This window comes from Topomyia yanbarensis, chromosome 2 (genome assembly GCF_030247195.1).
Source record: "Topomyia yanbarensis strain Yona2022 chromosome 2, ASM3024719v1, whole genome shotgun sequence".
In the NCBI taxonomy this organism is placed as follows: domain Eukaryota; kingdom Metazoa; phylum Arthropoda; class Insecta; order Diptera; family Culicidae; genus Topomyia; species Topomyia yanbarensis.
The window spans coordinates 153,443,764-153,470,488 of record NC_080671.1 but is presented as its reverse complement, the minus strand read 5'-3'; the positions used below and the strand labels follow the sequence as shown (position 1 = coordinate 153,470,488).

The 26,725-nt window shown below is 38.5% G+C and overlaps 1 protein-coding gene across 3 annotated transcripts in view; it reads left to right on the top strand.

The window, feature by feature from the left end:
- The window catches only part of LOC131681785 (zwei Ig domain protein zig-8-like), a 274,728-nt gene that overhangs the window by 238,519 nt on the left and 9,484 nt on the right, over positions 1-26,725 (top strand). For all 3 annotated transcript variants that reach the window (XM_058962816.1, XM_058962815.1, XM_058962817.1), the window contains one exon: positions 19,753-19,921. In XM_058962816.1, the coding sequence (XP_058818799.1) occupies positions 19,753-19,921 (169 nt within the window). The remainder of the gene's footprint in view (positions 1-19,752; positions 19,922-26,725) is intronic.

Here is a 26,725-nt window from a genome sequence, read left to right as displayed (position 1 = left end):
CGAAAAAAAAAACTTTTCCTTGTCCAAACTGATTTTTTTCTTGAGTGTATTTTTATCGAAAACTAAACCAATGAAAGTCATAATCATCTCAGAAGCCAATAAAACTCAGTTTGTGAGAAGATATTGTCTAATTTAGCAACTCAGCATATTTTTATTAAAAGGTTAACTACTTTTTCATTTTTCATGAAATCGATTTTTTTTATTATTTTATCTGAATGTAAAACTCCTTTCGAATGGTTTCCCAAATTTTTATAAAGATCCAAGAAATAGATCGAAAGTTACAGCGCTTCTAAACGCGCTTCGTCTACCAAGAGCAGTGGTAATTTGAAATTTTAAACTCGATTTTCTCGAAATGTTTTACTAAAAATGGGTTTTCCGTAATCACGATTGCCGAAAAACTACTCACTCAATTTTCTTAATTTTTTCCATTGATCGTAATTAATTCCTTTTATATTCATAAATTTTTGTTTCATGGATAAGAATTTTTTAATACTAATTTTAGAGCTTAAAACAGCGATTTTTTACTGAAAACGTTCTCGAATGAAGGAAAAAATATTATTTATTCAACTAATCGTTGAGGTACGAGAAATACTCAAATAGTTTTTTTTTGAGATTTGGGTTGTTATATAATTTATTGGTCTCCAATCGTGATCACTGCAAACCTCTCAAATAAAAAAACGTTTCGGGGAAAAAGCCATAACTCCGCCAATTATCAATTTATTTTTATAAACTTATGCTTGTTTATTTTACTGAAAATGTGCTACCAAAACATTATGAGTTCGATGTAAAGAAATCATTACTTTATTCCTTTACTCAAATTCAAACTTTCTTGACATTTTTATCACTAAAAGGTATGTAACCCCTTTATCAAGAATCCCATTTAAAAGAGTTTATGTCGTTAAACAAATATACAATTATTACTTTTTTATTTTCTTGTTTAGTGCTGAGAAAGAATTAGAGAAAGAAATAACCACCACAACATTATGTATTGAATTTTACATAATTATTTATTTATTTTTATATTTTACATTTGTCTTAAAACTATCTTCATGCTATTTTGTATTATTTCTATGCAAGGAAAATATTTTTGGTTCATCTTCTGTATTAGAATATCTTTTCGTCTCTACTTTGCCCCAAGGAATAGGCACAAAACTGTGGAATTTTTGAGTTCCGTGTATTGTTTTGGCGATATTATACAGCTCTTAGAGTTCTTCTGAGATTTTGTTGTGCTGTTCAGTGAATACGTAGCAGAAAATTAATTTTGTGATATTTTTATCAGTTTGTTCAACTGTCCAGTTATATAACTCTTGGGGACCTGTTATGGTATTTCCATAGTCGCGAGCAAGACTAGCTTTTTTGCCATTCACTTGAGAGTGCCAACAATAGCAACAAAATGCCATTCTGCGCTTAAGGTTGGAGAGAGGGTTGCGGGTGTGGTAGGACGAGGTAGTGGGCCCTATACGTCCTAGGCCCAAATACCACATGCCCTAAAGCAGCCCTGACAAGGCGAGTCAGCGCCGCCTTTAAATAAGCGCTTAGCCCAAATCCCTCTCCTCCCGTTATCCTTCCTTCCTTCCTTCCTTCTGCGGCTGTTCGCCCATCTAAATATGGAAGCTGTTCTTCAATGTCAGCTTCTTTCACCGAACAGCCTAGATAAGCCGTGTAGTGTCGGTAGTGGTTGTTTCAACCGGCTAAGAATAACACTACGGACTACCTGTTTCAGTGGTAAAAATCTACCAAACAGGGAACCCCAATTCCATAGTGTCATGCGACCCGTGCTATGGGTAAAATTGTTGAGGGGGTTTAAAACATTCTCAATGGCGAACGGAGCCTGGGAAAAGTCGGGCGAACTCCCCAGTATGCTGCATTACGCAGCGGAACGTTCACTCTACACACCGATTTTTTTCACCGATGATCCACTTAATTTTGCCGAATTTTTGTTGGCTGGGGGTTTGCAGAGACTCTCGGCTGATGGTACTTCGGTGAAGTTTTGTTGAGTTTCGATTATCAAATTTCGATGTGTACAGATGAACCTGCCCAGAGGCCGTGTGGTATCCGGCCTAGAATTGAGCCACTGGAGTCCTGCTGCCATGTCGTAGGAGGCGACTGAAAGTAGGAGACCCTAAGTCAAGGTGTAGTTCCGTGCCGAGGACTTAATGATTGGAGGGTCTAAAATATGCCAGTCGCGCACGGAGCATTTTGGGTTTTGCCCTTGCTGTGTTATGCGAATCTCTGACACAGTGGACCATTATTTTCTTCGCAAATCGTGGGAATCAAATGATCATGTCCCATTTAAACCTGATATGGCTCGCTAAATGCGTTAACATCCCAACTCGCTTGGTGTCCTCTAGTTGTTGTGCAATTTGTGTTGGAGATGAAATGTACAGTTCTCTAATCAAAAATGGTTAGAATAGCACAAGTCAATCTCCAACATAAACGTACAGCAACTATGAATTTATCTCGACTCATGCAGGAAGGTAAAGCTTCCATAGCATTGGTTCAAGAACCGTATTTCCATAAAGGAAACTTCTATTTTGGAAAGTTACTTAACACTGCCTTCATTGCTTACAACAAGACAGGCATGACTAACCCACGTGAAATGCCTCGTGCTTGCATTCTTGCAAATAAGGCTATTGACGCGTGTCTCATATCGGAGCTCACAACTCGCGATATCTGTGTTGTCACAGTTACATTGACTGTCGAAAACGTAGACAAAAAATATATATATTGTTCAGCATACCTACCGCATAACGAATCATCTCCTTCTGATGATTTCAAAAGCGTTGTATCATATTGTAGCAGAAATGGGCTTCCGCTCATTATCGGCAGTGATGCGAATGCTCATCACATCATTTGGGGCAGCTCAGACATCAATCTGAGAGGCTCTGAACTGATGGAGTACATAAGTAGTACAAATCTCCATATTCTGAATGTGGGAAACCGACCAACTTTTGCGAGGTCTGGGAGGGAGGAGGTGTTAGACATAACACTTTGCTCTGATAGAATTTTGCATGAACTGGGAAATTGGCAGGTTCCAAATGAAACTGAACCGTCTCTATCCGATCATAAATATATATTTTTCGAGCATTTTGATGTCACCTTCAATGTGGTGACCTATCGTAATCCTAAATCTACAAACTGGGACCTCTTTTTGGAAAACTTGGCGACTAAATTTCATGGATATTTTCCAACAATTAGTCAACTAGACGACTTAGATGACGTCGTGGATACGACAAACTCATTCATATTAGCATCCTACGAAGAAGCTTGTCCACTTCGTACTGTTAAATCGACTAGGGGAACCCCTTGGTGGAGGGCTGAGCTTGAAAGAATGAAGAAAGTTATGAGAAGAGCTTGGAATCGGCGTCAGCGTGATGACTCCAGGGCTTTCAGGTCAGCTCGTAGTGCATATAAGAAATGTCTTAGATCTGCAGAACGGGCTGGCTGGCAAAGCCTATGCACTAATGTCTCTAGTCTGAACGAGGCTAGCAGATTAAATAAAATTCTCTCCAAATCGAATGATTTTCAGATGAACTCCTTGAAAACCAGAGATGGTGTTTATGTGACGGACGAAAAAGATGTTCTTAATTGTCTCTTCGACACACACTTTCCAGGCTGTATCGATCCGGAGTTGATCAACGTTCACAGATCTCATTCTGGTGATTCGGACTCGTGGGCGTTAGCACGCACATTGGTTTCCACTGAATCGGTCAAGTGGGCAGTTGACAGCTTTGCTCCATACAAATCACCCGGAAAAGATGGGATACTTCCCGTGCTACTGCAAAAGGGATTTGATATTCTTAAACATGTCTTGAAAAAGATTTTGCTTTCCAGTCTTGCTACCGGGTATATCCCGAAAGCATGGCGAGAAATAACTGTTAGATTTATTCCCAAAGGGGGGCGCTCAAGCTATGAAGAAGCCAAGAGTTTTAGGCCAATCAGCTTAAGTTCTTTTCTTCTGAAAGCTTTGGAACGGATAATCGATCATCACATCAGGAACGTTAGTTTAGTTGAATATCCACTGCACAAAATGCAACATGCATATCAGTGTGGGAAATCCACGATCACTCTGCTTCACGATGTTGTTTACAACATTGAGAAAGCCTTCTCGCTCAAGCAATCTAGCTTGGGTGTATTCCTAGATATTGAGGGTGCTTTTGACAATGTGTCCTTCCAGTCTATTCTGGAAGCGACGCGCGGTCATGGGATACCTGCATGTATCTCAGGTTGGATAAACGCAATGCTTAGTAACCGCATGCTTTGCTCGTCACTGCGACAGGCTGAGATAAGGAAGTTGAGTATTTGCGGTTGTCCTCAGGGCGGCGTTCTGTCACCTTTGTTATGGAACTTAGTAGCTGACGGCTTGTTGAAGAAACTCAATGAGCTTGGATTTCCAACCTACGGGTTTGCTGACGATTACCAAATACTAATTACTGGATTTTGCATCGGAACAATCTTTGACTTGATGCAACAGGCATTAAGAGCTGTCGAACAGTGGTGTCGACAAGTTAAACTATCAGTTAACCCAAGCAAAACTTCAATGGTTCTTTTCACGAAGAAGCGAATAACAACCGGGGTTCGTCCCTTGCAGTTCTTTGATTCTGAGCTACTGTGTGCGGATCAAGTCAAATACGTTGGAGTCATATTGGATTCCAAACTGAATTGGTCTGCTCACATTGAGTTCAGAGTCAAGAAAGCGTGCAGGGCCTTCGGGCAGTGCAGACGAACTTTTGGAAAGACCTGGGGTCTCAAACCTAAATACATCTATTGGATTTACACGACAATTGTACGTCCAATACTGTCATACGGATGCCTTGTGTGGTGGCAGAGGGGAGAGGTGGTGACAGTCCAGTCAAAGCTAAACCATCTGCAAAGAATGGCGCTCATGGCGTTGACTGGTGCTTTCACCACGACTCCGACTGCTGCTCTTGAGGCACTTCTAAATATCAAACCATTACACATACACTTAAAACAAGAAGCACTATCATGTGCATACAGACTGCAGGTTACTGGGCTTTGGAACAGTAATCATGTTGATCTTGCTACCAGTCATATACGATTGTGGTCACAAATGGTTACATGGGGTGAAGATATTCTTGCTCCCAGCGATATTACACTCACTTGTAGTTTTCCTTACAGGACATTCCATGTGAAGATTCCCTCTCGAGAGGAGTGGTTGTCTGGCTTTATGGAAAGACAACAACAAACGCAAGTAGTCTGTTACACTGACGGTTCTCTGATGGAGGGACGTGCTGGTGCTGGTGTCTACTGTCGTGAAATGAGATTGGAACAATCTCACTCACTAGGTAGATATTGTACTGTATTCCAAGCAGAAATCTTTGCGATTATGTGCGGGGTGCAATCGGCCCTTCAACTGAGTTTGTCCGGCAGAGTTATAAACTTCTGCTCCGATAGTCAGGCTGCAATCAAGGCCCTTAGCTCAGACAAATCCCGGTCCAAGCTAGTGATCGCGTGCCGAACCCAAATCGAAGAACTAAGCATTGTCAACACTATCTACCTTGTCTGGGTGCCCGGACATTGCGGTATTACTGGAAATGAATGGGCTGACGAATTGGCCAGGGCAGGTTCAGCGATTGACTTCGTTGGTCCTGAGCCCGCCCTGCCAATTTCGACAAGTTGGATAAGGGAAAAAATACCGTCCTGGGCTTTGTCCGAGCACCGCAGAAATCTACAAACGTGTCGCCAAACAAAGGCGTTTCTAGAACAACCATGCCCAGTGGTTTCGAAAAATCTCTTACATTTTTCGAAGCTCCACTGCGGCATGCTGACCAGGGCTTTAACCGGCCACTGCAAACTCAATTATCACATGGCAACTATTCAGCGCGCTGAGTCTTTTTCATGTGATCTTTGTGAATCCGACTACGGAACCTCATATCATCTGATATGCAACTGTCCAGCGCTAGCGCAATTGCGATTTCGAGTCTTCAGCCGTCCTTATATAGACGAAACCATGTTTGGTCGACTGAAACTCAGAGACATACTAAAGTTTCTTATCCAATGTGGTAAAGAGCTTTAGGATTATTCGCAGGCAAGTTGAACTACTTGTGAGTTTAACTTACCTGTTGTTTATTTTTGTTTTGTGCTGTTATTTTTCCCACCCTTCCAATTCTACTTCCCCACTCCTCCTTGTCCTTTCCTTCCACTCAGGAAATGATGAAAACACACGGCAAGGCACAAATCCCCGACTATGTACGGGGAACGTGCCATTTGAGCCAATATATTCTGATTCCTGATACTCAAATTCAAACTTTCTTGACATTTTTATCACTAAAAGGTATGTAACCCCTTTATCAAGAATCCCATTTAAAAGAGTTTATGTCGTTAAACAAATATACAATTATTACTTTTTTATTTTCTTGTTTAGTGCTGAGAAAGAATTAGAGAAAGAAATAACCACCACAACATTATGTATTGAATTTTACATAATTATTTATTTATTTTTATATTTTACATTTGTCTTAAAACTATCTTCATGCTATTTTGTATTATTTCTATGCAAGGAAAATATTTTTGGTTCATCTTCTGTATTAGAATATCTTTTCGTCTCTACTTTGCCCCAAGGAATAGGCACAAAACTGTGGAATTTTTGAGTTCCGTGTATTGTTTTGGCGATATTATACAGCTCTTAGAGTTCTTCTGAGATTTTGTTGTTCTGTTCAGTGAATACGTAGCAGAAAATTAATTTTGTGATATTTTTATCAGTTTGTTCAACTGTCCAGTTATATAACTCTTGGGGACCTGTTATGGTATTTCCATAGTCGCGAGCAAGACTAGCTTTTTTGCCATTCGCTTGAGAGTGCCAACAATAGCAACAAAATGCCATTCTGCGCTTAAGGTTGGAGAGAGAATCGGCAAAAATAAAAAAACGAAAAAAAGCAGTTTATTTCCACACCGAGTGTTAGATCTTCATAAAAATCAATCAGCAGTACTGAAACAACATTTTACATAAGCTGATTGATTTTTATGAAGATCTAACACTCGGTGTGGGGAAAAAACTGCTTTTTTCGTTTTCGATTTTGGCCCATTCTCTCTCTAACCTTAACTCATACTTTGACTGGAATCTACACAAGCTTGCAAAGTTTTGTATTGTGCTGCTGCTCCATCAGACATAAAATAAAATTTAGAAAAGTTTGTCAATTGTTTCATAAAATTTATCAGTTATGACAGGAATAAATGAACTGTAGTCTTCAAGTCTTCCAGTCTTCTTGACTTCCAGTCTTCCAGTCTTTTAGTCTTCTAATCTTCCAATCTTCCAATCTTCCAGTGTTCATTCAAGTTTGTTATGAATATAACCAAATTCGTTACAGATACTTTTTGCATGTATCAGACAACTAGCACATGAGAAAATGGATTCAGAGATGATCATGGCTTTCATGGTTTAGTTTTCGATAAAAATACACTGAAGAAAAAAATTCAGTTTGTACAAGGTAAAGTTTTTTTCAAAAAACTTTTTTTCCTCAAAAGTGCCCAACATAAAGTTTTGACGGTAGGGAACATAATTATCTATCTTGGAACAAAATTTCATCCAAATCAAAAATGGTTTTTTTTTTGTAAATCGACTTTAAATTTTTAAAATCGATTTTTTTCAGTGTAAGAGTCAATGAAGAATATTTTCAATATTTTTTTCGAAAATTTGGCTAATTTTATGAAAACCACTCATACAACATTTTTTGTAGGGTTTGTCATTTTTAGACTAAAAAAAAATTGGGACAAAAAAGTTTGGCCCTTTTCAAAAGGCAGTCTAGATCATTTTTGGAAAAACAAAATATGCAAAGTGGCTTTTTGTGACAAAGTCTTCATGTACAGAAAGTTTCATTAAAATCTGAGAGGGTGCTGCCAACATTTGTTCAAGTTGGCGCGAAATTCGTCTATAGTAAAGTTAACTGGTTCAAAAACTGGGAGAAATAAACAAAATCTTTCAATTTTTTTCAAACAAGCCCCAGTGATTTGGTATGTTCAGCAAAGATGTGTATATTGTCGCACTAAAAATGTTTCTGAATATTGTAATAGCGAAAAATCAGAAACCAAAATGGCTTAGACATTTGAATTTAAAGAGTTCCAGGGCCGTCTTAAGGTTGAACAGAGAATGGGCAAAAATCGAAAACGAAAAAAGTAGTTTTTTTCCATTTCCATAGTTTCCAAGCCATTTTTGTTATACTTATTTTTAAGAACGAGTCGATTGTATGCCAAATAATTGATGAAATGTTGAGCCACCTTACCTAATTTGATCAAAATAAACTTTTTTCCCCTGTTTCTGTATTGATCTCGTTGGAATAACGGTTATTGTTTAACGCACATCATGAATGTTTGAATGAATTCCCGTTAGCGCTTTTACTAACTCGATACGGTATTATCGGCAAGAAACTTTTTTTTTCCTTCAGACGACACTACAGAACTCGCTTTGTCTATTGTGTTTGATATCGCAACCGAAACACATCCGTCGGGAAAAAAAATAAAGTCAGTTATACTGGATAACGACAGCGCTCAATTTGTAGCAAGTTGATGCGAGTGAAATTAAATACAAATTCTAGCGTTGTAGTGTAGCGGAATAAGAGTCGTTAGATATAAACTTTTATTTGTGGCTATGCTATTGTTCCAAGATAAGATAAAGTTGTGCTATAGTGGTTGAAGTTTTATGCGATGCTTTCAACCAACAACAATAGCAGCTCAGAATCTGTCCTTTTCATTTTCTAAAATCAGGCCAAAATGACGAGAGAACGACGCTACTTTTTAAACCACCAGAACTTTGGGAAAATGAAAATGAGACAACAGCCTACGATAAAGCATGCGTGCAGGGTAAACAGATCTAATACGCCCCCTTAAGCAAAAATAGCTATGTTTCAACGTTGGACACTATGATCTGCACATCAACTACTTAATTTGTTGCTATATTAGTTAGGAATTAGTTCCTGCTTTATTTTTTATGAAAACATTCTAATAGATTACATAATTATTACACAATTTTCAAATAAGAGAATTGTATAGAACATCTGAAGATAAACATTGAGTAGCTTCGAGCACTGCGAGAAGTTCACCTATCTTGATTAATTTTTTTTTGCATTTCTCTACCCAACCAGTTTTAAGGAAAATTAGTTTTTTAACCCGGCTATGTGGATGTGTGTTTTCTAGGAAAACGTGCAGTCAGTGGGCCTGCTGGGGACTAGATTTCCGTGCCCCGAAAACGAGAAAACCTGGAAATCAGTGATACATTCGGTCAAGGTTTCGAAGAATAGTCTCTAACTAGTCTAGCACGATATTCGGTGACTATATTAAGAAATATTATTTGAATCCGCTGGAACTTTGTACGACCTGACATATTTTACCAGAGCCAACCTTAAACATCATTGTCAAACAGTGGGAACCAACCTGGCAATGTTCAACAACAATTTCATTATGAGGCTATCGTTGCTACTGGTTCTAAAATTTAGCTTGGAGCTCAACTGACACGACGAAAGAAAATTAATCTCAGTCACCTTACTCCAGCTGCACCGTACTCCACGTGTACCTGATCACAGTTCTAAAAAGAAATTTCGCTTAAAGCGTATAAACACAGACAACCTTTCCGAGTCGAGTTGGGTGCCATTTCCTCGCACCTTTGCTTTGCTCCTAACAAAACATTGGTGTCCTGTTGCCTGACAAGCGCTCAGCAGAACACGGCGCCAGATGGCAAACAGGCAGGAGGGATACTGCACAATTGAACTGGAGCTCTAAAAGCAATCAGCTCTTTCTATGTAGCTAGGTGCCATCGCTTGTGCCGAATCTAGAGATGATCAGATCAGGATTTCGGAACCGGGCCGTGATTTTCCATATTTGAATAACGCCGGTTTGATTCGGGTATGTGATTCACTGAGAAGAGTAAGCTTTAAATCAGATCGGGCTAAAAATGTACAGGAATCATAGCTCTTTGTCATTTTTTTTTCTATTTAAATAAAATCATTTTCATTTTAAGCAGACGCAATTTTTACTTGAGAGCGGGATTGCAGATCCACAAAATCAGCATTTCGGTCAGACCAGAGGTACAAACAGATAAACATTCTATTCTGGCTTGCAATTCACGGAACAAGGTACCCAAATACATAAAAGTGTTGTCTTCAAATATTAAACTCGACCATCTCTATTGTGGTTCTGTATTAGCATTGTTAGGACCGTATGTTCGAATGCAATATTGGCGGATAAATAGTGTTCGTCCTTGCTTTTTTTCTAGTTGGAAAAATAAATCTAACAGCACATTGGGGACTTATTATGCTTCTGTCACGGTTGGTGGTATTCAGTAATCAATTTTCTTTGAACTAAATGCATACCTTCATTTCATACACCCTTTGGAAACTCTGCAGAAACGACAACTGAGCTTAGAGTTATTTCCGTAAAGTGTAATTACCAGTTATATTTCTTTCCCAATTGCAAATGATTTCAGAATCTGGAATTCAAACAAAACTGTAAAGATGTATCTGTAAACCGCTTAGAACCATCTCATGTTTCGTGTGATCAAGACATTCAAGGAGAATCAAATATCGATGGTAGCGCTAGGAAATGTGTCACAATAGATAAAATGAAGGGCAGAATGATATTACGAAAGTTTCAATTTGTTTTGTGCTCTAGTAGGGGTACAAACAGTACCGAGCCGAAGTTTCAATTATAATATGGAAGGTAAAACTCGCACATGCACTAGCTTGCAAAATCGTTCTGAATTGTGATGAGCGTTTGGACCTACGTGAAAAAAATGCCGCGGCGGATATATTACTTCGCTAGCTATGAGTTGATCGTTCCCAGCCCTGGGACAACTTGACACAGGCCCATGCGCACGTGGAGGTTTGAACCCCACCCCCACCACCATGATCGTTTTGAATTACTTTTAAAAATTTATTATTTTCCTGTCCAGGAAAATAAATATACTGCAAACGGTTTGGACACATAAAATGTCATTTGAGTTCGGTCACTTTAGAAACAAGTCAATGAAGAAACCAAGGACGAAACTTTGCGAGGGTGGCTGGACAGGGATGTATGTCAAGTTGGACGGCTTCTCTGAAGGATCGGTTAACGTATCGACAAGCTTCGATATTAGCAAAAGTAGTGAGTAGACAGCAGGTGTCGGTCAGAGGGCTAGCAACGGAAGTTAAGGAGGAAAAACACGAAGTTGGAGAAAATCGGGATAACGTTGTCTAGAACATTTTTACCGCCGGTGATTATTCCGTTAGAGTGGCAGCGAAATGGATCGCGAAAATTGGCATCGGTATAGGGTGAAATACTACCGCCAAGAAGTTCTCAGCACCAGCTAGCAGATAAATAGGAACGACTCGCACCAACAAGGATAAGAAACCCGGCGAAGGTGGTTGTAAAAAGATATAAATCCTTATGGTCGAAACCCCAGGACCGGTTCATGTCTCAACGGGGTACGATATTGGCAGCAGACCTGAGCAGGTGAGATATATCGCGAAGGTTTGACAGCAAGTAAGGAAAAGTAACTATGGATAAAAACATGACGATTCACACAAAACAAAATAAGCAAAAACTAAAGCAGTACTTAACGGTTGCCCCGGATGGATGAGGATTACGAGATACAAGAGGTTTAAGTTTAGTCGGTTGGCTTAACTACTACAAACCAATCCGAATCCACCACGAGCCAGCTTCAACACACAGTGGTCGGAAATTCCAAAAACGTCACTAGAGGCCAAATCATTGAATATATTCATAGGGTATCTTCGGAGGAATTGTTCGTAAGAATATTCCCCACAACCTGATAAAAATTAAATTGAGGCACTACTATGATTGAAATAGAAAAATTAACTTTTTTTACTGATGAGGTAGAAAGTTGGTGTCTTTGACAAAGTTTTAGGAATGCTCATAATGAATAATTTTCTTGAACAACTTCAGCTTGTAGGACTTAATGTTATCGATTTTTAAAGCGTTTTCTAAGGCAAACCCCTTAAATTTAGCTATTTAATTTAGCTGTTTTCGGTGTGACTTTTCGTGCAAACGATGTTCCAGACAAATGTTGAGGTATTAACACCACATAATATTGTTGAAGACTGCATGTAAAAATATTGTTGATCAATGCATATAAATTTTTTACCTGAAATCGGCAGCGCGGCGCACACCTCTTGTAAAAAAACTTATTCGTTTTAGAGTTGTTGAAGAATTTTAATTTTTTTTTACACCAACTTCAACTGCGTATAAGAGAGAAAAGAGCAAACCAAAATGGACGATCAGGCACTATTTTCAATTTCCGGACTATGCATAATAATGGTAAGAAGGTTTTAAGCTCATTTTGTAATGTTTTACTTGGGTATTTTTGCTTACAGTCTTCAACAATATTATGTGGTTTTAATGCCTCCATATTTGTCTAGAGCACGGCTTGCACGAAAAGTCACAGTGGAAAAAGTTATATTAAAAAACTAAATTTGAGGGTGTTGCCATAGAAAACGCTTTTCAAATCGATAACATTAAATTCTACAAGTTCAACTATTTAGTTCAACAAAATTCTTTATTACGAGCATTTCTAAAACTTTGTCGAAGACAGCAACTTTCCACCTCGTCAGCATAACAAGTTCTTTTTTTTTATTTAATCGTAGTAAGCCATGCCTAATTTTAATTTTTATCAAGTTGTGGGGAATATTCTTACGAACAATTCCTCCAAAGATACCCTGTGAATATGTTCGATGGTTTGGCCTCTAGTAAATTAAGCTCGCGTTTTTGGGGTTTTCGACCACTATGCAGCGGTGTCTTTTGATGACTTCTTCTTGATAACAAACATTTTCCCAATTTGTTGAGCAGAGTCGTATGGTTCACAAGACTAGGTCCAGGCCTCTGAAAAAATCTTCAAAGTTTGAGGGTTTATGTACGTTTCTTTTAAAATAAACGTTAAAAAATCAAAACCATATATTGACTTCATAAGCAAATTTTGTGGTGATTTGGTGATGTCATGGCGGCTCAAATGGAGCAACATTTGAAAAAGGCGCATCCCATTTATTATTTTCCGTATTTGCAAAAAATAAACAATTTAAGCATTTCCATCATTAAATTAATTTCGCTGTTGAAATTAGAAACTTTCCTCATTCCACCATACCTAAACAGAAACATAAATTCCATTTTGAATTTAAAAATCCAACATAAAATAAATCGATTTTCGGAAATAGATGACTTTCAAAATCATGCCACTTCCACTTATATTAAGATTTCCGAAAATCTTCCGGATCGAATAAACATCTCCCCAGACATGAAATCCTCCGGTAGATGCCGTTCCGTTAAGTTTCTATCAGACTGGAGTCGAGTAAAATGCCAGAATAATTCTGAAGGGATCCGTACCGTCGGAATATCTTCCGGACAGAAATATTGCAAAATTGGAAAAAAACTCGGGCAGTAGTGAACATAATTGTACATTTCTGGGAGCATTCTTGCTGAAAGCGAGCACTACCGGTTCGCTGGCCAGAATTCTGATAAAAACACACAAATTCTATTCAAAACCAATTTTGCTAAATGTGTCGAAAATCCTACATATACTGTTTATTTTCCCGATCAAAATACTTGAATTCTTGACGTTCTTAATGAACTTGAAACAAGGTCGTAGGTTTACTTTCATTGGCCAAAATGTTTTTCATTTATATTTCTTTAGAAAAGAATCACCAACGATTAACCGATTACAAACTTCACACAACAAGAAAACCAAAACTGGAAGAGAAAGAAAGAGAAAGGAAGGAAGAGAGCTGGTTGCTAAAAACAACGACTTCCAGCTAAATTTACACAGTCGTGATTCGCTGGTTGAACACTTTTTAACTGGACCGCTTTTTAGTTCGACCTCCGCTGGTTGGACAATTGTCCAACTAAAAAGCATCTGAACGCCATACTTTTATGTCAAATTAACTTTGACAATCAATCTGACAATATTTAGAGATGTGAACAGATGCATTTATACTGTACCACTGTTATACTATACCAACATCTCTTTTGGAGAGTTTTTGACATTTGTCAATTGGACCAACTAGCGAATCAAATTCGTTAGTTGAACAAGGCTGTGGCCCAACCAGCGAATCACGACTGTAATAAGATTTATGTAACTTTGCTGACGGTTTCCAGTTAGGGATAAATTTATTCTCTAATAATAGTTTTCTTTATCTACATTTTGGAATACGCTTTTTCTAAATGTTGTTCTAGCCACATTGGCGGCGTTCATAACACACGTAACGAAACACGCTTTTCTCTTGAATTTTTTTCGCTTCGTTTTTCGTGGTACTCGTACAGAGAAGGCATACTAGCGCCACCATCAAGTCGGTGGTACATATATGAAGCAAGCACTACCTGTCAAGTTGTCCATGGGCTGATCGTTCCTAAGAAAGTTTATAACAACAGGTTGACGAAATTCGTCTATAAATTTTTATCTGACAAGCCATCAGTGGATGTAGAAAAATGAGTTGTTTATCATATAAGAAACCGTTAACGGACAAATCTATAAGGACGAATAAGTGTATTGGTCTCAAGAAAATCGAATTTAAACTTTGAATCGCAGCATTCTTTGTGTTATAATTCGAAATGAACTGAAGCCATAATTAGTGCTCATGGTAACATTTTTCAATGCTTCTACCAAAAGTTTTCGTAACAAAACAATTGAATAGGGGAACCCGGGTCTATTCGGACCTACCTAAACAAATCGCCCTTTTACGTGGATAGATATAAAAAAAATATCGGTCAAAGGTTAGTTTGACACATCAGCGACATTTTTATGCCATAAAAGCTCATTTGCACCACTTCATGGCAGCGCTAGGTGACGATTTGCAAAACTTTACATTTTTTGTATCATTTTACAATGTCGGAGTATTCTGGACATTTCTACGGGGCAATTCAGACCGTCATTTTTGCTATGGAATTATCTTTGAAATATTTATTCCAATAAATCTGGTTAGTCACAGTTTTCGATTGCAGTATCGTGTGCGTAGCCGCAAGGCACTGAACGGTGGTTGATGGAATAGGGGGTCCAATTGGCCTCGTACCCTCATTTCGCACAAAAGTGGTAAGCATCTTAAAAATATCTGTGTTTTTACACAAACAAAAATCACTCCATAAAACAAAAACTTAAAGCTTTCCAAAACACTTACCTGTTATTTTTGACGTACGACTATGTCTTTGTTTTCGATGTGGGGGTGCACTTTGCAAATTGTGCAAAAATGGTATGTAACGAAAAGTGGTTCAATTTTAAACGGATATAATTCAACCATCTCACGATAAATTTTCAAATTTTTTGCACACATCGCCCCGAAATACTCCTAAGAATAGATTCCAATAGATATACCCAAAGATTTTTGATGTCATATCATTGAAAATTTAAATAATGTTCAACCTAGTCAAAATATCCCGCATTAACACACAGAAGATAGCGCTTCCCAAATCCGACACAACAGATTTGTGTACCTATCACGCTACGCTTCTATGAATGACGTCATCATCGACTATTTAAAGAACGGATTTGGCCGGACAAGCTCAGGTGCCTGTTAAACGGAAGGTGGAGCAGATCACTGCGCTGTGTGTTTTTACAGCGAGCATAGCTGAGTTCAGGACTCAGTAGCGTCTGGTTCAAATGGCACGTTCCCCATGTTGATCGGAGATTTGTGCCTCACACTGTTAGCCGTTACACTGGCTTTGGAGGTACGCTACCCAGTGCCCTCCAATATGCGACTGAGCTTGTTTAATGTTTGAGGCGAATGTGTAAAAACGTGTAACTCTGTGCTTTCGTTGCGCAAAGACGAACACTTTCTTAGCAACAAATTTACGCGGATCGCTGGAAAGCGCAGCGAAAGTTTATTATTTACGTTAGATCAATTCATTTCCACTTAACGTGATTCATTTCCACTCAGCGTATCCTATTTCGATTCTGCTAATAGGTACATACTACAAAGCCTATTTAAAAATGAATACACTACCACTCGAAAAATCGTTGCTTCAATGCATCAAGTCCATATATAAAATTGTGTTCGATTCTTGTATATTTATACGATATACGATTAAGATCACTGCATTCGCCATTCATTTGTATGCGTACTTTGAGAAAGTTACAATAATGGCAAAATATAACTAGAAAGTTTGATCTATACATGAAATGTGATTATATTGTCTAAAATTAGATAAAATTAACTTTTTTATCAACCATAATCGGTATAATCTGGAATTTTTCTTTCATACGATTCTCAAAATAGATAAATGATGGGAGAATTGCATGATGCAAAAAATCCAGATTATATAGCATCGAATCGTGTTCCGTAATGAACTAGAAAGAGTTATTAATATATCTAAAAAGATCATTGATGCCTCGAAAGATGAACATCAAAATTTAGCGCATCAATTCACTTACATTTTCATATATTGTTTGTTTGATTAGTCGAATTATATATTAATAATTATAAAATATATAATATTATCTGTCAAATCGTGACTATTTTATTACAATATAGCAAAATTGATTACGACTGTCAATCAGTACCGTCTTTACGCATGGGCACACAGGGCCAGGGCCAGAAGCCCGGGCTTTTAGGGGCCCCCAACTTAGGATGAATATAGAATCATTTTGAAGGCTTAGTTCCAAAAAATAGTAGCACTTAAATGTTTATAACTCTTTAGCGTGTGGACAATGGATCAGTTGCTCGGATTAACACATTGCACCTTATCCCATGTGACATTTAAAGAGCATCAGACAATCAAACGGAGTGATGGTAGCGGTAGGGAACGAGGCACTACATGACCTGGATGGTATTGGACCAATTAAAATGTCAATCCAACATTTCGATTCAAGTTTCAAATCATTTTGAGCAAAAACCATGAAATGTTTTCTACAATACTAGTCTAGTCTAGTCTACACATACACATCCAATACATGTAAGAAACCTGGAACGTTGCAGACGTTCGCCTACAATTTTTCTTATCAGTATTAATGTTTGTGGCACATATGGTATGTGACACAATCATTAAAGCGCCCAGGCCAACTGTGAAGCGTACAGAATGAAGATGATTAAAAATTATACGGCAATAAAATTATTCATTTAATGAAGAATTTGATCAACGAATCATTTTGGGAGAAACGTGGACAACCGTACCGACCGTTTCAATTTGATGGGGGTTTAGTAAATCGTTAGGAGTGACTTGGCAAAGAGGATTAATGTCACTCCTTTAGCCCTAAGCTTCTGAGATGGGACAGAGGTATTTAGCCCTGCCCTGGCCAATGAGCCTGGATTATATCGCCTTTATTCGCTCCAACTAAAAAATTTTCTACAATACGTATAGAAAGTTCGAAAGGCACCAAGCAGGAGCGGCAACAAAGTGGCAAAATTTGCATATTGAAGTTGTGCAGAAAGTGGAAGAAGAAGTCGAAATTCGGTACACAATCCTTGTTTGGCAAGCGATCCGCGCATTCGGCAAATTTTAATTTCTTCATCACATCAGGAATTGTGAATCGACAAATCTTCATGAAAACCTCTAAAAATGACTCCTGGACTTTTTGAGATTTCACGACACTTTCGCGGTCAGATTAGGCATTTTACACTATGCCGTCGTAATCTAGTACAGAATCAATTATGTTATTTTTTACGACACTCCGCCTTATCATAAATATTTTAGACCGTTAGAATCAGGAATCAGTAGTCGAGAATTTGTACCTCACGGCAATGTGCATTCGATGTGTTTCCTATTTCGACTGTTCTACATGACTAGTATTGAAATGATTTTTTTAACTTAAATTTTTATGTATTTATGTTTGGGTTTACATGTTGTATAATATTGCAGTCAAAGTGACATATTATTTGCTTTTCGTCTTTGATGAGCTTCGTTGGTAGATGGTTGCATTTATGTATGTGGCTGATTATGAATGAACTGCCAATAGTTTTGGTAGTGAATTATTGAAATGAATTGTGTTGTTCATATTAATAGGTTCGAGTAATTTCGATGTTTCGTTATGTTTATTTGTTTACGTAACAATGAAGGTATTGAAAATTTGTACTTTCGAAAGGCGAAAAGGCTAATTATTCTTATTATTTCTTTTGTTGTTTCTGCCTCTATCACCGACACCAGAGAGGCGATTCTACCATCAAAACGTTAGACTTGCCACTTAACTACCAGCGCCGTCGTAGAGATATTAATTCGTTGAATATGAACATATTAATATTACTTATAATGTACTTGTTTGGTACCTTCGCCTCTCCGAACCGTTCGCTATAAAAGAAAGTACAAAACTTCTGTCAGAATGTATAACAAAAATCAACCTCATCAACAATTTGTGCATGATGCGATACTATGTCAAAGAATCGTTCTATTCCTGCAGCGAAAAATGCGAATATCTAAAATGAATCACGCACTTCGATTCGACATAATATCGATTGATTTCAATGGCTGAAATATTCAATTTTGTCATTTGTAAATGTAGTTGATTTATGATTGAAAAAATGGGGCTTTTTTGTCAAGCTGGCAATTGACTTTTTCCAGCTGCAGCATATCAGGAACAGTAAGAAATCGAGAACAACATTGTACGAATCAATGTAACTTTTGTAAATCATGTAGTCGTCATCTATTACCATGTTGAATTTTATTGGCATATTGCTAAATACTTTTCCTAGTTGGTTATAGTGTAAGAACAATTATTGAATGAATCGTCGACATTGTAGTGTTGACGTTTAACCCGCCTTACTTCATCATTCCTCATTATTGACGGAGGCACTTTTCAGCCTCAAACAGCATCTTACAAATATTAAGATCAGACTATATCATATGGGGGAATAGCGCAGCTGGTAAGTCCATACGTAGCTTGCCTCGAACTCCCACAACCGCGTAAAGTTAGTGTGTTAGACTCTTTGCCACTTTCGGTCAGATTTATTAGAAATGCTAATATCTTTTTAAGATCTATCAAAATCATCTTCCGTTTTTCGACGGTACCTGGACATTTACAATGCCACCTATAGTGATGGAAATCTAATTTTTTCTGTATATAATTTGATTTCTGCAGTATTTTTAATATTTTCACATGGTTGAATGATTTGGCTTAAATTTGAAAAATAAATCTCAAGATGGTATAGATGGTTCCCTGATCCTGGGGATCATTTTTTGATCATCCTACTCTACATCAGTTTATACCTGTTTAATTATAGGGGCCCCTCAGCTCAGATGTGCCCAGGGGCCCCGAGTGGTCTTAAGACGGCCCTGCTGTCAATCAAATGTAATCATTATTTTCTCAAATGAATTCGGGGTTGCGAGATTACGACAATTCGTTCCAAGCAGTTCGTCATATGTTCAAACCCATTCTGTTTCTAAATTAAAGTGCTAGAGTTTATCCATGTTGGGTGTACGCATAAAACATTCTAAATCATTCCTACAGCTTTAGTTGAAATAACTAACTCAGTAAAATAATTAAATAAGCCTACCATGCACGTAACTATTGCGTAGCTATGCATTGCAGGTTAAAGTATATTTCTTTGAATCGTGGAGAAAGCCAGGCAGTCGCTTTGAAATCGCTATCCATCATTGTAGCTAGAAATTACTCATTTTCAAGGAAAACACATTTCCTCTCATCATGTTCAGCAATTTCTGTAGACAGCATCTTTTCAGCCCAACAACTGTATCAGGTGCATCATGTTGCACCCGACATCTCAAGTGAGGTACTCGTACATTACTAACCTATCCTTTTCGTCTCTCACTCTCTTTCTCCCCACTTCTTATTTGTTTTCTATTTAACTCTGCACTACCGGACTGCTCGGGCCGCCGCAGGAAATTAATTATGACTCACCCCGGGGCGGTGTGTCGGTGATAACGGAAAAAGGCGAAACAACCACCTCGTACCTGCTGATCCAGCGAGCAAAAGGTGCCGACTCGGGAAAGTATGTCTGCTCTCCGTCGAACGCCAACTCGTACTTCATCAACGTTCACATACTGAATGGTAAGTAATCATCCTGTGCCAGAAGCATATTTTGTTTGTTTGCTTAAAATATTCAAAACCAACGGTAATAGCGGCTGCGTTTGCACCCGCATCATTACTGACGCAATCTGGTGTAGGCCCGAATGCATTTCATCAACAGCTTTTGGAACTACACTGGCTCGTGCAGTTTCAATTTACCAAAGCATGGTGTAAGGTCTGGCTTTCAATCTATTTACTCTACCGCGAGCAATACAAATAACACACACAGGTTCTGTTGATAGAGTTTGTATTGTAAATTCGTAAATTGACAGCATTGGTGTTTTATGCTAGGCTCAGATCATCGGTCACAGAATGTATAGCTACTAGCAATTATTACTCATTTCATTAACTAAATGAAGGTACACAAAAGATCCTGTTTCGTTATAAATTAGGTGTATGCCCTAAGACATTGACGTACTCTGTTGTTGTACTCGATGTACCATCCGGCTAAAATCAGCCCAGTCTGTGGTGAAAATAGAACCAGCCATTGAATCTATTGTTTGTGGATACTCTTATACGCTACATTATCATGGTAGATAGCAACCGCTGCTCTGGTACGAATGGCGCAATTTAAAGCTAGTGTAATGGGTTTTCAACAAAGTTTTCCAATAAACCCTCCACTGGAAAATAAATCGATATTAGAAATGTTTACAAAACGCACCTTCATTTTCCGGTAGTCAGGTCAGATTTATGTAGCGTGCAATCAATGTTGTTCACTGGGTGGAGCATAGGTATACGATGATGTTTGTTGATAGGTATCTCTAGTTCAAATAGTTCTCAACCAGTGTTGATCAGAGGATTCCGTACACAGACGCAAAAATTTATTGCTGATTAATTTTCAAAACATGTGCGCAGACCAGGGGAGAATCCAGGGGGAGGGTTCTGGGAGCCCATGTTGGACTTGTTGAGAGATTTCAAAATAATTTTAAAAATTCAAATCATTGCAAAACAAATTTTTTCCTTATTTTCATTGAATAGTTACAGCGGATTTCGAATTGAACAATGTTCAAAATCGTAATTACAAACCGCCCCCCACCTCGAATTTTTTTTCTGGATCCTCCCCTGGAGCAGACAAAAAATATTGTTCTACTAATTAAGAGAATACACCACAAGATTCCGACGGATTCTGGTAGTAACTTTAGCGGGAGTCTCAAGACAAGCTTCTCAGAAGTTCAGAATCCTTCTCAAACTGGCATTCATATGAAAATTATGATAGGGTAAGACGCCTATTATGGCAGTAGAGCCTATTGTGACCCTATTCCGCACCTCTTGGGTTCGAACCAACCTTATCGGATAATGATATTATCAATTTGGCTGGAACAGGTGGGCAACGATAAGCTCATGTTATATGCTTTATTTGTAGTGCACGTATTTATTTAGAACTGTCATCTACATCCCACTTTTAATTAAAATAAAATCACCTTCTTGAAATATCTGCTAATTCGCCTCATTCACATAGTGAATCGAAACAGTTCGCAGCGGTGCTTAACTAAACTATGTGTTATGAGCCGGGAATTACCGCCTTATATCTCGTTATTCCGTCAGGAATATGTTAAACATTGCACTGATACATACCTTTATTTTAGCAGGAGAATCCATTTCTAATAATTTTACTACAAAAACACTCGTTGAACGCTAAGATAGGACTATTGTTAAAATACGAGAATCAGAAATACGGTGGCACACATTATCGCCATGTTTTTTCAGATTCACTACCACAATCAAAACAAACTTTTTGCAGTTAGCGCAAGGGAAGAAATCACCAGTGCGGCCAAACTGAAACATAAATTTCAGGTATAGATAATCAATTATTTCAAATTATTCAACTGATTGCTGATTGCAGATATTTTATTTTCGTCTAAGCTTAAAACTCGGATCGGAGAAATGCAATGTTTGATGGTAAACTAGTCCTCACCAGTTGTTAGCCTTCCCTTGAATATTTATTGCGAGTGCAATATTGAGACATTCACTGAAACATACATGCCGCACTACTTGCTTATTGAAGGCCGCTCTAAGGTTGCAAGCAAGTTTTTGGTGTAACTAGGACTTGCATTTGCTATTTGCAGTAGTAATATGCCTCCAATTTTCGTTTAAATGCAAGGACATTTTTAAAAATAGAATTTTATTGATAAGTATAGCTCATTAAATCAACTTTATCAATTCTGTAATCTAAAAAGAATTTTTGATTTTACCTGAACGTGGTGAATTTGGCATTTGGTATACTCAATCTGCATAAAACGTTGCATAACGCAGGGTTGATTTTTGGAACAAATTTTGTTCTCATTCAGCCATCCGTTATGTAAATTGACGACATTATGACAGATTGGCTAAGTGCGGTGTTTCATAAAGCGCGGCCTTTCCTTTCGATCGGGAAAGGCCGCGTGGGATTTTGGGCAAATGCGCTAATACTGGGCGCTCTACTTCCAACAGCTGATGAGGTTCGTTCATGTGCGTGATGTTTACGTTTGTTTTGATCGGCTGAAAAAAGTAGAATGATGTTTTATAAATCATGCGTTGGCGTTCATGATCTGGATACGTAGTCAGAATTCACGCAAATGGAATATAAGACATTGCGTTGCAACCAAATTGTTTTTAATGAGGTAAAAATTGGCGCACCCAGTGGGCAATAATTGGATCGTTGAGGTAAGAATAGATGCACAGAATAGGACATTTCTTTTCATTTATGCTGAAAATAGAGACATTTCTGATAAATATTCTATAGATGTTTAAAAAACAGTACAATTATGCTTTATTCTGAGGAAGGTTATAAGATAATATTGCTTCATTTTAAAGTTGTTCAAAAAATAATGTGGGTCTCTCCCTAATAGTGCCAAAATAGGCTCCTTACCCTACTTTTAGGAATATGATGGTATCTTTATCCAGGTAGTGACTTAAATTTAAACTTAATATAATAGGATTCCATCAAAATTGTTAGGAAGGATTACAGTCAGAATTCTGAATGAATTTTAGCATTGAATGCTTGTTCGACTATATTGGGCTGGGCGAGGTGTAAAACTAAAATTTGAAATCCGTTCCGCATCACGAAAATGTAGCATGTTCAATTTAATTATTAATGGAATTGCGTCATCACCAATCGACACCAATGTTTGCAACTTATTTTTGGTATTATAACTGTACACCATTAAAAATCTGTACTAGTCTGGAAGCATTGTGAAAATGTGAAAACGCAGACAAAGCTTACACTTGGATTTTGTTTATTGTTGCTAGATTCTTATAACGCGCCCACCAATCAAAGCACACAATTGCCAATAAGGAAATATTGTCAAATTTATTTGTGCTTTTTAATACTACATTATTGGAAAAACCGTAAATATGTAAAAAAATAGGCAAAATAAACACAATTTTGGCAAACTTGTGCGAGACTTCGACGAACGCGGACCTCATCATCATATCCACAACCATGATACAAATCTCACCGTTTGATATAAAAAGAATATTTTTAACCGAGTTTCTTCATTGCCATGCCTACTCTGTCGACTGGCTGGTTGCATGAATAAGACTGCTGCTGCTGTTGCTGATAGGATTTCGTTCCGCTGATTGCACAAAAGATAGAGAGATACCAAAATGTTCTCTCATCTTTCATATGACATTAACTGCGGAAGCGAAACGTTGGTCGATGATGCGTGCTGGAAGGATTCATTTTTCAGAAGCCCCTAACGGTGATTGTAGATGACGAATTGCTGGTTAATATCGTGCGTATGAGCCTTATCAGGAAGGTGCAAATTGCTTCATAGGATCCTCGATCCCCAACACAAGACACAGTTACCAGCAAACCGTCCTTCTTAGAACGATTACGTAATAGAAAAAATTTAGTTAGAAAAATTCTCCTATTAACTAGATTTAGCTTTGCGTTTGTTAATGATCAGTACCGAGCCTTTACATCCACCAATAATAACAAATATTCCACAAATCATTGAAAATTATCGAAAATCTACAAACCAAAAATTTTCGAAAACATTTTAAAAAATTAGCCAATGTGGCAAACCTATCACTAAGCCAAAATAACACAAAAAAGAATGATAAAAGAAATATTTCCGTTTGAAGTACAAAAGGCTACATATGTAGCGGAGTTGGTTGCCATGTTTCAAACGCCATCATTTGACATGAGCCACGGAACGAGAACGTTCGTCAATACGTGCTGTACAGTGATTTCACAACAGAGGGCGAGATACCAAGTTACTGGTTAACAGCAAACCGCCCTTATTAGGATGAATACATTATGGAAAAATAATAAGAAATAAGAAAACTCTTTCTACTTTTAAACTGGATTTACATATGCCTTTACTAAAATAATATTTGCAAATCATAACGTCGCTGTTGTTCTATCTTATGACAAGCGCCTGCATAGTAATAGAAAATCTATTGAATAAAAATGCGCATCATTGAAAAAAACATTTCATCATTTAATCCGTTATACTGCATATTTTGCAGTGGCGGATCCAAGGGGAGGATCCTGGGGCTTCGTTCCTATCCCCCCCCCCCCCCTTCCAAAATTTTTTAACCGGTCGAGAACCGAATCGACCATCAAAACTCATTTTATTCAAATTTCACCTATTGTACAACAAACATTTGAAAAAGTTTGTTTTCCGCGCCCCTCAATTTTTGTATATATCATTGTAATTATTGCCTCGATATCCTGCAAAACCGTTTAAACTGGTTATCCAGCCTCCGTGTTCACTTGCTGAATGACGGTGTTTTGCTCACACGCAAGGTAGGACCGCAATATCAAGGTATTCTGGACAAGCTGAAGCAGTTTGCTGATTTGCCACAACCGCCACTCCGCCATCTCGCCACTCCACCACCATCACTTCCACTCGCAGTTTACAAAAGTGTCACCATCCTGAACAAAATATCAACATAACACACGACCAAATACCGCCCATCAATTTGCTAGTTTGTCATCCAGCAAAAATAAACATCATCACCGCTGCTGTGTTTTATTTCTGCCAACCGAAAGAACATATACATCCATCAGTTGTCGTTCGCCTTCCTGAACTTCAGGTGCCAGAACGAGAAAGGTGAGAAGTAATTCGTAGTTGTTTTGAGTGTAAGTGGCGCCATCTGTTACCGAGCATTTCAACTAGTAACCCTTACACTACCACATAACGTAAAATGCCTGGATTTTGTGAGAGTTGTACAGATAAATTTTTCGATGGTCGTAATGCTGTAAAATGTGGCGGTTTTTGCTATTCGTCATTTTGCGCAAAATATTGCGGACTAAACGACGAATTATTTGCCGCTGTTGTTAACAAGTCTAACTTATTTTGGATGTGTAACACCTGCAAAAATATCATGGACAAAGCACGTTTTCATAACGCATTAGTGTCCGTTGAGTCCGCAAACCAAATGGTGATCGAGGAGCTTAAAAATTCAATTCGCAACGACATACTGGAGGAATTAAAGGAAGAAATTCGGACCAACTTCAAAACGTTGATCGACGCTGTACCAAAAACCCCGATTCCTGGACCGCGACAATTTTCCTTTAATTCTGCTAAAAGAAAGAGAGACAACGACGATATAGGTTCCAATCCTTCTAAGCTGCTACGTGGTACTGATGCCGCCGGTTCATTGACACCATCCATCGCTGTGAATCGTGAAGATAAAAAGTTTTGGTTGTACCTGTCAGGAATTTCGCTCGATGTCCCTGATGAAAGCGTCACCAAGCTAGCTGCAGATAAACTCGGAAATTCGAACATCACTGTCGTCAAGTTGGTCCCTCGTGGCAGAGATCCTAGAACGCTGAATTTTGTCTCCTACATAGTTGGCCTGCCCACGGATCTCAAAGAAAAGGCTATGACATGGCCAGTTGGCATTGTCTACATTGACAGTTGGCATTGCTTATCGTGAGTTTGAAGAGAAGTCGGATTCCAGAAAGGTTTTTTGGAAACCGAATGCGCCCGACTCAGCAACAATGACTGCTTCCATTGCTCTTCGTCCTCCTCCCAACTAGTTACATCGCCTGTTCCACATCCTGTATTGCCTGTTCCTGAAGTTGCCGTACATTCCGAGCAGTTTCTTTCCGTTTACTACAAGAACGTGCGAGAAATGAGAACGAGAACACAAGAATTCCATCTAGCACTTTCTTCTAGTGACTACAACGTCATTGTCCTTACGGAAACCTGGCTGCGCGAAGACATATTAAACGCTGAGCTCTCGTCGAACTACGTAATATGCCGCTGCGACCGCAACTCAACAACCAGTCATCTGCGTCGAGGCGGTGGCGTCCTAATAGCGGTAAAGAACAACATCGTAGGCTCGCAGCTAAGCTTGTCTGGAATTGAACACCTGGAGCAAATCGCCGTGCATATCTGGCAGCGAAGTACTTAGTGAAGGAGATCCACAAGGTCGTGGATGTGAAAAACAATGTCCATAAGGACATTAAGGAGATGGTTCTCAGAATCTGAAAGGCGTTATTGTCTGTCGTGAATGAGTATGACACGGCAATATGGAGGGCTGGTGTAGCTCGGCGAGCATTGGCGTCGTCTAAGGCTTCCTAGACCTCCAACCCTCGAAGCAGGGGAAGAAGCAGATTGGAGTAGAGAATACACCAGTTTCCGCAACTCCATAGCGGATAAGAACTTCGCCAGGAGACGGACGTCCAGGTGGGCCCAAGAGGCAGACACTCGAAGACGCTATTGTTGCCGACGGAAATGACATCATTCAACAGGGAGAAAGCTAGAGTACCGTTTGTAGGTCAGAAGAAGAAACACGAGAAACCGCTCGTCAGAAGGCGTCAAAGAGAGATCAAAATGACGCGTCGGCGTA